Raw genomic sequence first — 13,778 nt, 5'->3', positions numbered from 1 at the left:
ATATCCACTCAGTGACCAGCACGGTGCCTTGCCCTGATCTAGTTCTGACTACAGTAAGAAACGACTAAGGGAGAAGCAATTATTTTCACTTCAAAATAAGGCTATAGTAACATTGGCATATTCTGTATTTTAGTAGTTTTGCGTTTATCAAAGCTATAAATATATATTTTCAGCCATTTTGATTTCCACAGAAGTGATTTTGACAGAAGAAACAAGATCCCATGAATTTGGAAGAAAGGGTCAGTGGACAGAGAATTGTATTTGCAATCAGGACTTACTTGGCTAACCCACTTACTAGTGTGTAATTAAACATTTTCAAACATTAGCTTTCTCATTTGTAAGTGAGATATCCTAGATATGTAAAGATTTGAGGACCAAATTCAAAATGAGGCAACATCCATGAAAACATGTATTCCCAAGATGAAGAACATGAGTGCAGAGAACTAAAACATCCAGTGTTGCTAAGTTATAGAAGGTAAAGTTAAGTGCAATAAAATGCCCCATTCTCTTCCTCTACTACTTTTGTTTTTTATTGTGTGCTAATGAAAAAATTTATCTTTGCTTCAACTATTTTATTTCAAAATCTTTTGAAAATCATTTTATAAAGACACACAATATTACAGGTACTACATCTTGTTTATATAAGATTTCCAATGACCCAGTACAGTGAAATTTACCTGATAATCATTCTAATACTATGCTAATTGATGAATATCTCATTAGCTAGATAATTTATCCTGTTGACTTAAAGATCTGCAATAGGGGCGCCTGGCTGGCTCAGTCAGTAGAGCATGTGACTCTTGATCTCAGTGTTAAGTTCCAGCCCTATGTTGGGTGTAGAGATTACTTAAAATCTTCTTTAAAAAAAAAAAAAAAAAAATATATATATATATATATATATAAAAATATATATATATGTATATATATATGACAATCTGTGTCAGAAATGGCATTAACATGAGGAAATATAGGAATGCCCCAGCCTGTTCAAGAATTTGCATTTCAAACTCATATTGGAAATTAAAAAATTTAAAAACATGTTGTTCCTCAAAAGACACACTTAATGGAATAAACTACCTTTTCTTTTATACTCACATGAGTTTAGTAGTTTGCTACAATAAGGAGTAGTATCCTTGTGATCTACAGACATAGGACAAATTAGTCCTTGAGAAAGCTGTGATGTTTCAGATACATGGGTTGAAAGAATATTTGCAGAGTCTTTGTTGTTTTCTGCAACTGGTGTGTACTATTAAAGAGAGAAAAACAAAAACAAATGCTAAGATTTGTCTCCACAAAAACACCACCTAAATACATAGACTGTTATACCACTTAAGTAGATAATGTGAAAGTAACTCAATATGCTTGATATTTAAATTTATTTTGATCAGGGGCACCTGGGTGGCTCAGTTGGTACAGCATCTTACTTCGGCTCAGGTCATGATCTCATAGCGCATGAGTTCCAGCCCCACGTCTGTCTGTGTGCCAACAGCTCAGGGCCTGGAGCCTGCTTCGGATTCTGTGTCTCCCTCTCTGCCCCTCCCCTACTCATGCTCTGTCTCCCTCTCTCTCAGAAATCAATAATAAACATTAAAAAAATAAAAGAAATAAATTTATTTTGATCATTTATTAAAAAAAAAAAGATTTAAAACTTTAAATGGGCATGTTATGTGAGTTTTTTCTAATTAAGTACTTACAAATCCCAAAGAGCTGATGAGAGATAACACCTGTCCTGGGGTTCTTGAATAATCTTGTCTAGGTTTAGCCATTGATGGTGTTGTAAGGATATCCATCATATTGATATCTATGTATGGAAAAAAAAGTATATGAAATTCTTTAAAAACTTCAATGTCACTGACTTACTAGTCAATAATCATCTCTTCTGAACTTTGTTGCCCATTCCACATTAACGTTATCTATAAAATTAGCTTGAGTAAGATGAACATATCCAGTGAAGCCACCATCCTGTAAACATATACAACCAAGCAGACAGAGAAAGACTAATACTGTATGATCTCTCTTATATATGGAATCTTAAGAAAACAAAACAAAACCAAGCTCACAGATACAGAGAACAGATTGGTGGATGCCACAGGCAGGGGCAGGGGGTAGAAGAAATGGATGAAGGGGGTCAAATACAAAATTTTAAGAGATAAATATTTATTAAAAAAAAAAAAAAAGTGGGGCACCTGGGTGGCTCAGTTGGTTAAGCAACTGACTTTTGATTTCAGCTCAGGTCATGATCTCACTATTTTTGAGATCGAGCCCTATGGTCAGGCTCCATGACACTGCAGAGCCTGGTTGGGATTCTCTCTCCTTCTCTCTGCCCCTCTCCCCACTCACTTTCTTTCTCTCAAAAATATAACACTAAAAAAAAAAAAAAAAAAAAAAAAGCAAGTGCTTGAAATCATTACAATTTGATAGAACAGAGTCTTGTGCTGAAATGAATAGAACACCCAAATTAGGAGTCACCGAGGTGCCTGGGTGGCTCAGTCAGTTAAACATCCTACTTTGGCTCAGGTCTTGATCTCACAGCTTAGGGTGAGTTCGAGCCCTGCATTGGGCTCTCTGCTGTCAGCACAGAGCCTGCTTCAGATCCTCTGTCCCCCTCACTCTCTGCCCCTCCCTTCATTCTCATTCTCTCTCTCAAAAACAAACATAAAAAAAAAGGAGTACTCAGTCACTAAACAAGAGTATTATCTAACTGGCAACAGGCACTCTTCTATGAGACTTTTTTCTTTCTTTTGAGAGAGAGAGAGAGAGAGAGAGAGAGAGAGAGAGAGAGAGAGAGAGAGAATCTCAAGCAGTCTCCATGCTTAGCACGGAGTCCGATGCGGGGGTTGATCCATGATGCTGGTATCATGACATGAGTTGAAATCAAGAGTCAGATGCCCAGCTGACTGAACCACCCAGGCGCCCCTGTGATATCAGACTTTTAAAGGTAAACTGAAAGTTTGAACCTAAAAAATTTTATTGATTCTACACACTGATGAAGCAAGAAGGACTAACAGGTAACAACAAACATCTTGAAGAATATTTTATAAATTAAATGTTAAAAATGTTATGGCAGTGATTTATTGGATATAACTCCAAAAGCACAGGCAAAAAGGAAAAATAGACAAATGGGGCTATATCAAACTAAAGCACTTTCGCACATCAAAGGAAATAGTCAAAAGAATGAAAAGAACCTACAGAATGGGAGAAAACATCTTCAAACCAGTTATCTGATAAGGGGTTAATGTACAGAATATATAAAGAACTATAAGTCAACAACAATAAAAAATTCAATACTTATCTAATTAAAAAGTGGATAAAGAACTTGGACAGACATTTCTCCAAAGAAGATATACAAATTGCCAACATGATTATGAAAAGAGGCTCAACATTAGTAATCAATGGAAAATGCAAATCAAAACTATAATGAAATATCACCTCATACCCATTAGGATGGTTAGTATCAAAAACAGAAAATAAGTAGTGTTGGCAAAGATGTGGAGAAACTGGAACCCTCGTACATTGCTGGTAGGTATGATAAATAGTGCAGCCACTATGAAAAACAAATGGAGTTGCCACAAAAAATTAAAAATAGAGTTACTATGTGACACAGGAATTCCACTACTAGGTAAGTACACAAAAGAATTGAGAGCAGGGGATCTACAATATTTACATCCTCATGTCCATTGCATTATTCACAATAGCCAGGAGGTAGAAGCAACCTAAATGTCTACTGACACATGAATGGATTTAAAAAAATAGCATATATATGTATAATGGAATGTTATTCAGTCTTTAAAAAGAAGGAAATTCTGCTACATGCTGCAACAAGTATGAACCTTGAGGACATTATGCTAAGTGATATGGCAGTCACCAAATGACAAATACTCTGTGATTCTACTTATATGAGGCATCTAAAGTAATCAAACTCACAGATACAGAAAATAGAATTGTGGTTGCCAGGGCTGAGGGGACAGGAAAATGGGGTATAATGCTTCAGTTTTGTAAGATAAAAAATTTCTAGAGATCTGGTGCAGAGCAATGTGAACATGGTTAACACTACCCAACTGTACACTTCAAAATGGTTTTATATTATGTTTTTTACCACTATCAAAACAAAAAAACAAAAAAAACAAAAAACCACCACCAACAACAACCAAATTCAGAATCTGTATACTTAAAAGATGTTTGTTGTATTACTATTTATGCTAATACAAATGTAGGATTACTTGGGATCCATTTTATTTTACTTTATTTTATCTTTATACTTTTTATTTTTTATGTAAGCTCTACACTCAATGTGGGGATTGAACTCATGACACTGAGATCAAGAGTTCAATGCTTTACAAACTGAGCCAGCCAGGTGCCCTATGGGAGCCAAATTTTAAATAAATCATGAGATATGAAAAAAATAAAAAATATTAAATGGCTATAGTACTTAACACAACATTTTTATAATTTGTGACTTTTCTCAATATCTTATCTGAAACCCAGGGAACTAGATTTGCCTCACAATTAAAAAATGTTTAGATTTTAGGTAATGTGATAGGGGTGCCTGGGTGGCTCTATCAGTTGAGTCTCTGACTCTTGGTTTTAGCTCAGGTCATGATCCCAGGGTTGTGGGTTCGAGCCCCACATTGGGCTCTGTGCTGAGTGTGGAGCCTGCTTAAGATCCCCCTTAAGATTCTTGCTGTCTCTCTCTCTCAAAAAATAAGAAAAAAAAAAAAAAAGGAAGAAGAAAATGAAAAGAAAAAAAAAAAAAAGAAAGGTAATGCGATAAATTACAGTGGTTTTTTTGCTTTTTTTAAATTGAAGTATATGACACACAATGTTACATTAGTTTCAGGTGTACAACATAGTGATTCAACAACTCTACACATTATGATATACTCACCATAAGTGTAGCTATCATCTGTCACCACACAGTGCTATTATGATACCACTGACTATATTCCTTATGCTATACTTTCCATCCCCATGACTTATTCATTCCATAACTGGAAACATGTACCTTCTATCTCTCTTTCACCCATTTTGCCCTTTTGCCCCCCCCACCAAGAAACCATCAGTTTGTTCTCTGTATTAATGGGTCTGACTCCACTTTTTTTGGTTTGGTTTGTTTTTTAGATTCTGTGTATAAGTGAATCTACTGGTCTTTCTGTTTGACTTATCTCACTTAGCATAACACCCTCTAGTTTCATCCATGTTGTCACAAAAGGTAAGACCTCATTCTTTTTTATGGCTAAGTTAATACTCCATTGTGTGTGTGTCTGTGTGTGTGTGAGTGTGTGTGTGCACACGCCACATCTTCTTTATCCATTCATCTTTCGATGTACACGTGGGTTGCTTCCGTATCTTGGCTATTGTAAATACTGCTGAAATCAACATAAGGATGCACATTATCTTTTCAAATTAGTATTTTTGTTTCTTTGGGTAAATATCCAGTATACTGTATAGTTAGGAACATCCTTAGTGGCATTTCATCTAGCAGCCTGGTACTCAAATATTATTATTACTGTTATAAAGAGTATGAGTAGTTATGTGAAATTGAATTAATAAAAACTATAAATAGCCCACATCAGTTCAGGCCAAATTTTATTATCAGCTGAAAAACCATTAGGTATTCAAAACTTTTTGAAATTTTACTCCTAGATAAAGAATTATAGATCTATATTTAATTTCAATGTTTATTTATTTTTGGGACAGAGAGAGACAGAGCATGAACGGGGGAGGGGCAGAGAGAGAGGGAAACACAGAATCGGAAACAGGCTCCAGGCTCTGAGCCATCAGCCCAGAGCCTGACGCGGGGCTCGAACTCACGGACCGCGAGATCATGATCTGGCTGAAGTCGGACGCCTAACCGACTGCGCCACCCAGGCGCCCCTATCTGCTACCAATTTAATAGATGATACAATATGCTACAAAGTCAATAAACTCTCAAGTATCCATACCTTTTTAAAGACTTTTTAATTAATTAATTAATTAATTAATTTTTTGATTTACATCCAAGTTAGTTAACATATAGTGCAACAATGATTTCAGGAGTAGATCCCTTAATGCCCCTTACCCATTTAGCCCATCTCCCCACCCACAACCCCTTGCAGCAACTCTGTTTGTTATCTATATAAAAAGAGTCTTTTATGTTTTGTCCCCCTTCCTGTTTCTATATTATTTTTGCTTCCCTTCTCTTATGTTCATCTAACACTTTTTCTAGTTTCTCTCTTTTAGAAACAATGCTGCTACAAAGTTATGTTCATATTATTTTGTTCTCTAGAACCATTTCCTCAGAATAAATTCCAAGACGGGGCACCTGGGTAGCTGAGCATCCAACTCTTAATTCTGGCTCAGGTAATGATCTCAGAGTTGTGAGGTTGAGCCCTGCATTGGGCTCTGCGCTGACTGCGTGGAGCCTGCTTGGGATTCTCTGTCTCCCTCTTTCTCTGCCCCTCTCCTGCACACGTGTACTCTCTCAAAATAAATAAACATTAAAAAAAAAAAAAAGAATAAATTCTAAGACATAATCAGTCACTAGGTCAGAAAGAATGAAAACTTGTTTCTTAAAACACATTGTTAGACATACGTTGGAAAGCACTGTGCTAATTACAATGTGTAACTGTGCTTTTACAGTCTCATTAATTCTGGATCTTCAGTTCACTCTCACTCTCTCTCTCTCTCTTTTTTTTTTTTTGCCTAGCTTAATAGTGTGAAATGATTCATTTGTTATTTTTTAAGTTAGCATTTCTTTCATTACTAGTAGTGAAATTAACATACTCCCATAAAAATGTGTGTGTTTGTGTGTGTGAATCTTGTGTGTAGTTTCTTTGCCCCTAGTTTATCAAGGCGGTCCTGTCCGTGTAAGTTCTGTAGGTATTACTTCATTCTAATCACTCAACTGATGTTTAATTGGTCAAACTAGTTTCAGTAGAGACAAAAAGTCAGAAGAACAGAAATGGTGAGTTCTTCTTTGAAGATCCAAAGATCTTTGAGGGCCCTTAAGGATTTAGGAATAATTATTACCATTTTTCATCTTTAATTGAAAGGAAATACCAATATACCTTTCTAGTCTTTTTTGAAACAAATAATAATCAAATTTTAGTCATTATAAGCTAACAAAACAGTGTAAGTTAATAACATGTAGTGCGCAAGATTTGTTCGATTTTTAAAAAGGTACTTACCTCCTATTTTTCTTACCTCTATTCAAAGTAACTTTGGAAAGGCCAAAATCTGTTAGCTTAATATGACCTTCATTAGAAATAAGCATATTGTCTGGTTTCAAATCTCTGCATATACAAAAGACAAGTATCAGATAACTAAAAAAGAGCTAGTGTTGATGTTAGAATTAGCAGGGGAAAAAGCCAGAAAGTTACAGAGAAGATTCAAACCCTCTATATTTTCTCTAAAATAAGACACTTATTGCTGGCTTTGAAAATGTGGGAAACAACTCTCAAAAGTAAATGATCTTTTGTATATTTGAACCTATGAGAAAGTTAACTGATGTAATGCTTTATTAGCTTTGGCATTATTCATTAGATTTTTCCATTAAAATAAATAAACTTCATTAGATAAAATAAACTTCAGGCCAAGTCAAAATCATATTTACCTCTCTCAAGGAGGGTAAGATTAAGCCTTAATAGAGGAGAGCCACTTAGAACATGACATTTTAGAACATGACTGTGCACAGAGCAAAACACTGTAAGTCAGCTTGAATTATAAAATATAGCACTTTTGTGTGACAATAAAGGAGTAGAAAAAAGATTCAATATTCTTCACAGCAAAATGGCATACTGATGCTCAAAGCAACATATTAAAAAAAACAAAGGGAGGGGAGATGAAAGAAGAGTTGATGGAGGTTCTAAACATACACAATATGTTTACCTGGGTTATCTACCAAACTTTAGATAACTCAGATACATAGGCAAATGATTATGCAAATATTTCAGACTCAAATATTTAATACATAGTTTGATTACTTGTGCTTTTAAGTAATAGTTTGTACAACAGTCTCTACCTGTGGATGATTCCATGTCTGTGAAGATAGTCTAGAGCCAAGGCTACTTCAGAAATATATTTGACGGCCATCTCTACATCAAAATAACCATATATATGTAAGAGAGACTTGACATCTCCACCAATAAGATATTCCATTACCTATCAAAAGGAATATAAATATTATAAAATACAAACAAGATGATTAACTTTAAAAATGTTATTTGAATGTTACAGTTATATATTCTTAGCATGGTTCTATAACAGACACATTTAAAAAATTTTTTTTAACATTTTTATTCACTTTTAGAGAGACAGAGAAACACAGCATGAGCAGAAGGGGCAGAGAGAGAGAGGGAAACACAGAATCTAAAGCAGGCTCTGGGCTCTGACTTGTCAGCGCAGAGCCTGACGTGGGGATTGAACTCACGCACCAAGAGACCATGACCTGAGCTGAAGTGGGCCGCTTAACCAACTGAGCCACCCAAGAGCCCCCAGACACATTGTCTTAAAATTTATTTTGAAAGAGAGGGGGGAGGGAGAGTGCAAGCAGGGGAAAAGCAGAGAGAGGGAGAAAGAACCCCAAGCAGGCTCTGCACTGACAGAGCCTCAGCCTCAGCCCCAGTGGGGCGCTTGAACTCATGAACCATGAGATCATGACCTGAGCCGAAATCAAGAGTCAGATGCTTAACTGACTGAGCCACTCAGGCACCCCAGCACAGACACATTTTCTTGATATCACTCAGTATACATTAATACCAAGTTTGCTCATGTTGCCATATAATTTTTTTAATTTAAATTAAAATGTTTAATCTAAATAAAAATTCAGACTTATACAAAAGGTATAAGGACAGTTCCATATACTCTTTATCTAGATTTACCTATTGTGAGCATTTTGCCACATTTGCTTTCTTCCTCTCCTCATATATGAATATAAAATAAACCTTTGTTAATAATTAACAAACATGTTATTATGTTACATAATAAAATAATAGGATTATTAACATTATTGATACAAATATCTTTTTCTTTTTTTAACGTTTATTCATCTTAGAGAGACAGAGCATGAGCAGGGAAGGGGCAGAGAGAGGGAGACACAGAATCTGAAGCAGGCTCCAGGCTCTGAGCGGTCAGCACAGAGCCCAATGCGGGACTCGAACTCATTCATGAACTGTGAGATCATGACCTGAGCCTCAGATGCTCAACTGACTCAGCCACCCAGGCGCCCTGACACAAATATCATAAATGCATGTATTTCTATTCAGACTAAAGAAATTAATTTAAAAATATGGTGATGTGCCTGGGTGGCTCAGTTAAGTGTCTGACTCTTGATTTCAGCTCAGGTCATGATCTCATGGTTTGTGAATTTGAGCCCCACATCAGGTTCTGCACTGGCAGCATGGAGCCTGCTTGGGATTCTTCCTCCCTCTCTCTCTGCACCTCCACTGCTCACACTCTCTGTCTCTCAAAATAAATAAATAAAGATTAAAACTTTTTTAAAAACATGGCAACATTAACAACTGATATTTATAGCTTTAAAGCTTTTGCTAAATAATTGGAGAATACAGTTGAAGAGGTCACGACACAAAATTCTTCATCATGTATCTAACAAGGATATTCTTACATAACTACAGAATAAAATTCAAGGAGCTTAACACTACTATAATGTATTATCTAATCTACAGTCCATATTCAAATTTCTCTGAGTATCTAAATAAACATCCCAGATAGCACTTCCCCTCATCCCCTTGCCCATGCATGGGATTTAGTTGTCATGTCTCTTCAGTCTCCTTTAATCTGGGACAGTCCTGGGGCGCCTGGGTGGCTCAGTCGGTTAAGCATCCGACTTGGGCTCAGGTCCTGATCTCGCGATCCGTGAGTTCGAGCCCCGCGTCAGGCTCTGGGCTGATGGCTCAGAACCTGGAGCCTGCTTCCGATTCTGTGTCTCCCTCTCTCTCTGCCCCTCCCCCGTTCATGCTCTGTCTCCCTCTGTCCCAAAAATAAATAAACGTTAAAAAAAAAAAAATTAAATCTGGGACAGTCCTTTGCCTTTTTTGAGGGGGTTAGTCTTTCCTGACATCTGATTATTTCCTCACGATTTAATTCAGGCTATGTATTTTTGGCAGGAATACTAAATAAGTCAACTAAATAAGATGTTGACTCTTTCCTAGAGACTCTCACCAGATGGGACACCTAATGTCAGCATGTTCCATTACTGGTGATGTTGACTTTGATCACTTAGTTAAGGTGGTAACTTCCAGATTTCTCCATTGAAGAAGCACTTTTTTATCCCTTGCTCATTAATAAGTAATGGGGGAAATACTTTGAGAGTATGTAAATAACCTGTTTCCCAACAAATTTTCAAGCACTGATTTTAGCATCATGTGACTATAGCTGATTCTTGTCTGAATCCACTACTGCTATGTGGTTGCAATACTATTCCTTTCACATGCACTAGTCATTACTCTCAAAAATTTGTATCGTTTTAAGGTATAAGATACTGCCTACTAAGAACTTAATAAAACAAAGTCCTTTCTTTCCCTTTTAGGCCAGTAATTTCCCTGGTAGAGACTAGTCAATGTTTGTTGGTGATATCAATCATTAAAACATTTACTAAGCACAAAATCTGTGTTATACACTGTGCTAGCATTGGGAATATAAGCATGAATAAAATGTCTCTGCCAGTGAAAGAGTTTAAAGTAGTTTACAGTAGTAGAAAAATAATAGATCCTGTATCTGAGTTCATGAGAGTGTTTATTTTCTTACATTCTCATCGATTGTTATTGATCCTTTTTATCTTTGTCAATCTAAAAAAAAAATGGACTTGTTTAAACATTCACTTTATTTACTGTTAGGGAGATATAGGACCTTTACACAACTTTTGGTCTTTTATGTATCTTCTGTGAATCACTTCTGTGCCCATTTTTCTATTGGGTATTATTTCTTATTGATGTGTAAAACCTGTTACACAGTAGTAAAATTAGCCCTTTGTGTGCCTTTTGAACAATATTTTCTCCAAACTTGTTATTAGACTATGTAAATAGTATTTTGTATAAAAATGTTTTACTTTGTACTTAGTAAGACCTACACCAACTTATGATTATAAAAGTTTTCTTCTAGTACTTTTATGGATTCACTTTTTTAAGTAGAAATCTATGATACGAAAGGGGAACAAATGACTCTAGCGCTATGTCATGTTTCATAACTGTTCAGAAAATTATTTCAAGTAACTTCAAAAAACAGAATTTTATTTTTTATCATTATTTTTTACAACTGCAGGAAATTATAATTTTTTTATGTTTATTTTTATTTTTGAGAGACAGAGCGCCAGCAGGGGTGGGATAGAGAGAGAGGGAGACACGGAATCTGAAGCAGGCTCCAGGCTCTGAGCTGTCAGCACAGGGCCCGACGCAGGGCTTGAACTCACGACAGTGAGATCATGACCTGAGCTGAAGTTGGATGCTTAACCAACTGAGTCACCCAGGTGCCCCCAAAAAACAGAAAAAAAAGTTTATTGGGGTGCCTGGGTAGCTCAGTCACTTAGGCTTCTGACTTTGGCTCAGGTCATGAATCACAGTTTGTGAGTCTGAGCTCCGAGTCGGGCTCTGTGCTGATAGCTCGGAGCCCAGAGCCTGCCTCAGATTCTGTGTCTTCCTCTCTCTCTGCCCCTCCCCTGCTCGTGCTCTCTTTAAAAAAAAAAAAAAAAAAATTTTTTTTAAGTTTATTTATGTATTTGAGAGAGAGAGAGAGAGAGAGAGACAGAGAGAGGGGGTGGGTAGAGGGGCAGAGAGAGCGAGGAAAGAATCATAAGCCGGCTCTGCAATGTCAGTGCAGAGCCCAATGTGGGGCTCCATCTCACCAACCATGAGATCATGACCTGAGTCAAAATCAAGAGTCAGATGGACACCTAACCAACTGAGCCACCCCCAGAATTATGATAGTATATCCCAAGGGGAAAAAGAACTGCAAAAAAATCCTAAATTGAATCCAGTTGTTTTAGTGTTAGTAAAACAATATTGGTATTGTTGTTTTGAAAATATCAGATATACATAATGTTGTAAATTAAAGCAAACGAATAATTATGTTAATGTTGTTAGGAACCTGCACAGTCAGGGTAAAAGAATACATATTTTTTTCAAAATATTTTTACATGTTATATATTTTTCAAAGATGTTGAGTAAAAATTCTATAATTTTCCATTGAATTGGAAATTGAAGCATGAACTCATGATATATTTTTCTCTTTCTACAAAAATGTTTTAAAATACATAAGTCATGGGGATGAGAGTACAGCACAGGAAATAGACTCAATGACATTGCAATTAAATTTGGTGACCAATGGTAACTAGACTTATTGTGAGGATCATTTTGTAATGTATAAAAAGATGGACTCGCTATGATTTACACCTGAAACTAATAGGATATTGTTTTTAATCTTTTAATTTTTCCTGATGCTCTGTAAGGTCTTACCACATACTGTTTCATAAGCAGTGTCTGATTAAACAGTTAGTCCCCTATTGTCTTTGTGAATGGAATACATCAGTGTTTCCTTCTTTTTCTGTAAAGAGCCAGATAGTATTTTAGGCTTTGTGAGCCATGTGTGGTTCTATGTGGCAACTACCTCACTCTTCTGTTGTTGCAAAAGAGCAGCCATAGATAATAAGTAAACAAAAGGATGTAGTTGTATTCCAATAAAATGTATTTATTCATCAAAATTCAAATTTCATATAATTTTCATATATCACAAAATATTATGCTTCCTTTGATTTTTTTCAACATTCTAAAAATGCAAAAACTATTCTCAGCTCACAGGCTGTATAGAAACAGTGGACCAGATTTGGCTCACCACAGACGTAAAAGATGTAAAGTCAATTACTCTTTTTTTTTCTTTTTTAAATTTAATGCTTATTTTTGCGAGACAGAGAGAGAGAGAGACAGAGACAGACAGAGTGTGAGTGGTGGAAGGACAGACAGAGAGGGAGACACAGAATCCAAAGCAGGCCCCAGGCCCTGAGCTGTCAGCACAGAGCCCAACGTGGGGCTCGAACTGACAGACTGAGAGATCATGACCTGAGCTGAAGTCAGAGGCCTAACTGACTGAGCCACCCAGGTGCCCCAAAAGTCAATTATTCTTACAGTATTTTTCACCTTGTTACTGAAACTGTATATATTTTTTGACTCGTGAATCATCCTATAAATTAGACCCATATCTCTGGCTTTCTCAGAGCAAAGGTGTCTCCAGAGGGGCTGTCTTTAATACTGATTTAGGGTGAATTCCAATACAAATTTATATCTTTTCTCCAAACTCCAACTTCACAGCTTCTCACAGAGAAGGTCATTACAACAGGAACTGCAATTCATGCTAAGGTATTCATTGGAGTGTTTTTTAGAACAGTAAAAAAACCCAAAGCAACTCATCAATAGGATTTTGTTATAAAAATTATGTAATTCCTAAATAAATCTATGGAATTCTGGGTAGCCATTAAAAAGGATGAGGTCTGGTGCACCTAGGGGGCTCAGCTGGTTAAGCATCCAACTCTTAGTTTCAGCTAAGGTTATGATCTCACGGTCTGGTTGTGAGATTGAGCCCGCAGGTCCGTGGAGTTGGCTTAAGATTCTCTATCACTTCTCGGCCTTTTGGCTAAGATCAAGTGAAGATTCTCTCTCTCTCTCTGTCCCTCCTCCACTTGCACGAGTGTACTTTCTTTCTCCCTCAAAAAAATAAATAAATAAAACCTACTTAAAAAAAAAAAAGGATGAGGTCACCAGTAAGTGGAAAAAAAATAAGTAGAACAGTACTTA

At 36.3% G+C, this 13,778-nt stretch overlaps 1 protein-coding gene across 3 annotated transcripts in view; it reads right to left on the bottom strand.

Annotated features, from left to right (window-relative positions):
- Positions 1–13,778, bottom strand: part of MASTL (microtubule associated serine/threonine kinase like) — a 35,875-nt gene that overhangs the window by 16,228 nt on the left and 5,869 nt on the right. For all 3 annotated transcript variants that reach the window (XM_086714698.1, XM_025930563.2, XM_025930560.2), the window contains exons 3-6: positions 8,000–8,139; positions 7,183–7,271; positions 1,695–1,801; positions 1,096–1,246 (exon numbers count right to left, since the gene is read on the bottom strand). In XM_086714698.1, the coding sequence (XP_086570824.1) occupies positions 1,096–1,246; positions 1,695–1,801; positions 7,183–7,271; positions 8,000–8,139 (487 nt within the window). The remainder of the gene's footprint in view (positions 1–1,095; positions 1,247–1,694; positions 1,802–7,182; positions 7,272–7,999; positions 8,140–13,778) is intronic.

Source organism: Puma concolor, chromosome B4, assembly GCF_028749965.1.
Source record: "Puma concolor isolate L17-30 chromosome B4, mPumCon1.1.hap2, whole genome shotgun sequence".
Classification (NCBI taxonomy): domain Eukaryota; kingdom Metazoa; phylum Chordata; class Mammalia; order Carnivora; family Felidae; genus Puma; species Puma concolor.
The sequence above is the reverse complement of the archived record's forward strand: the minus strand, read 5'-3'. Positions and strand labels throughout refer to the sequence as shown.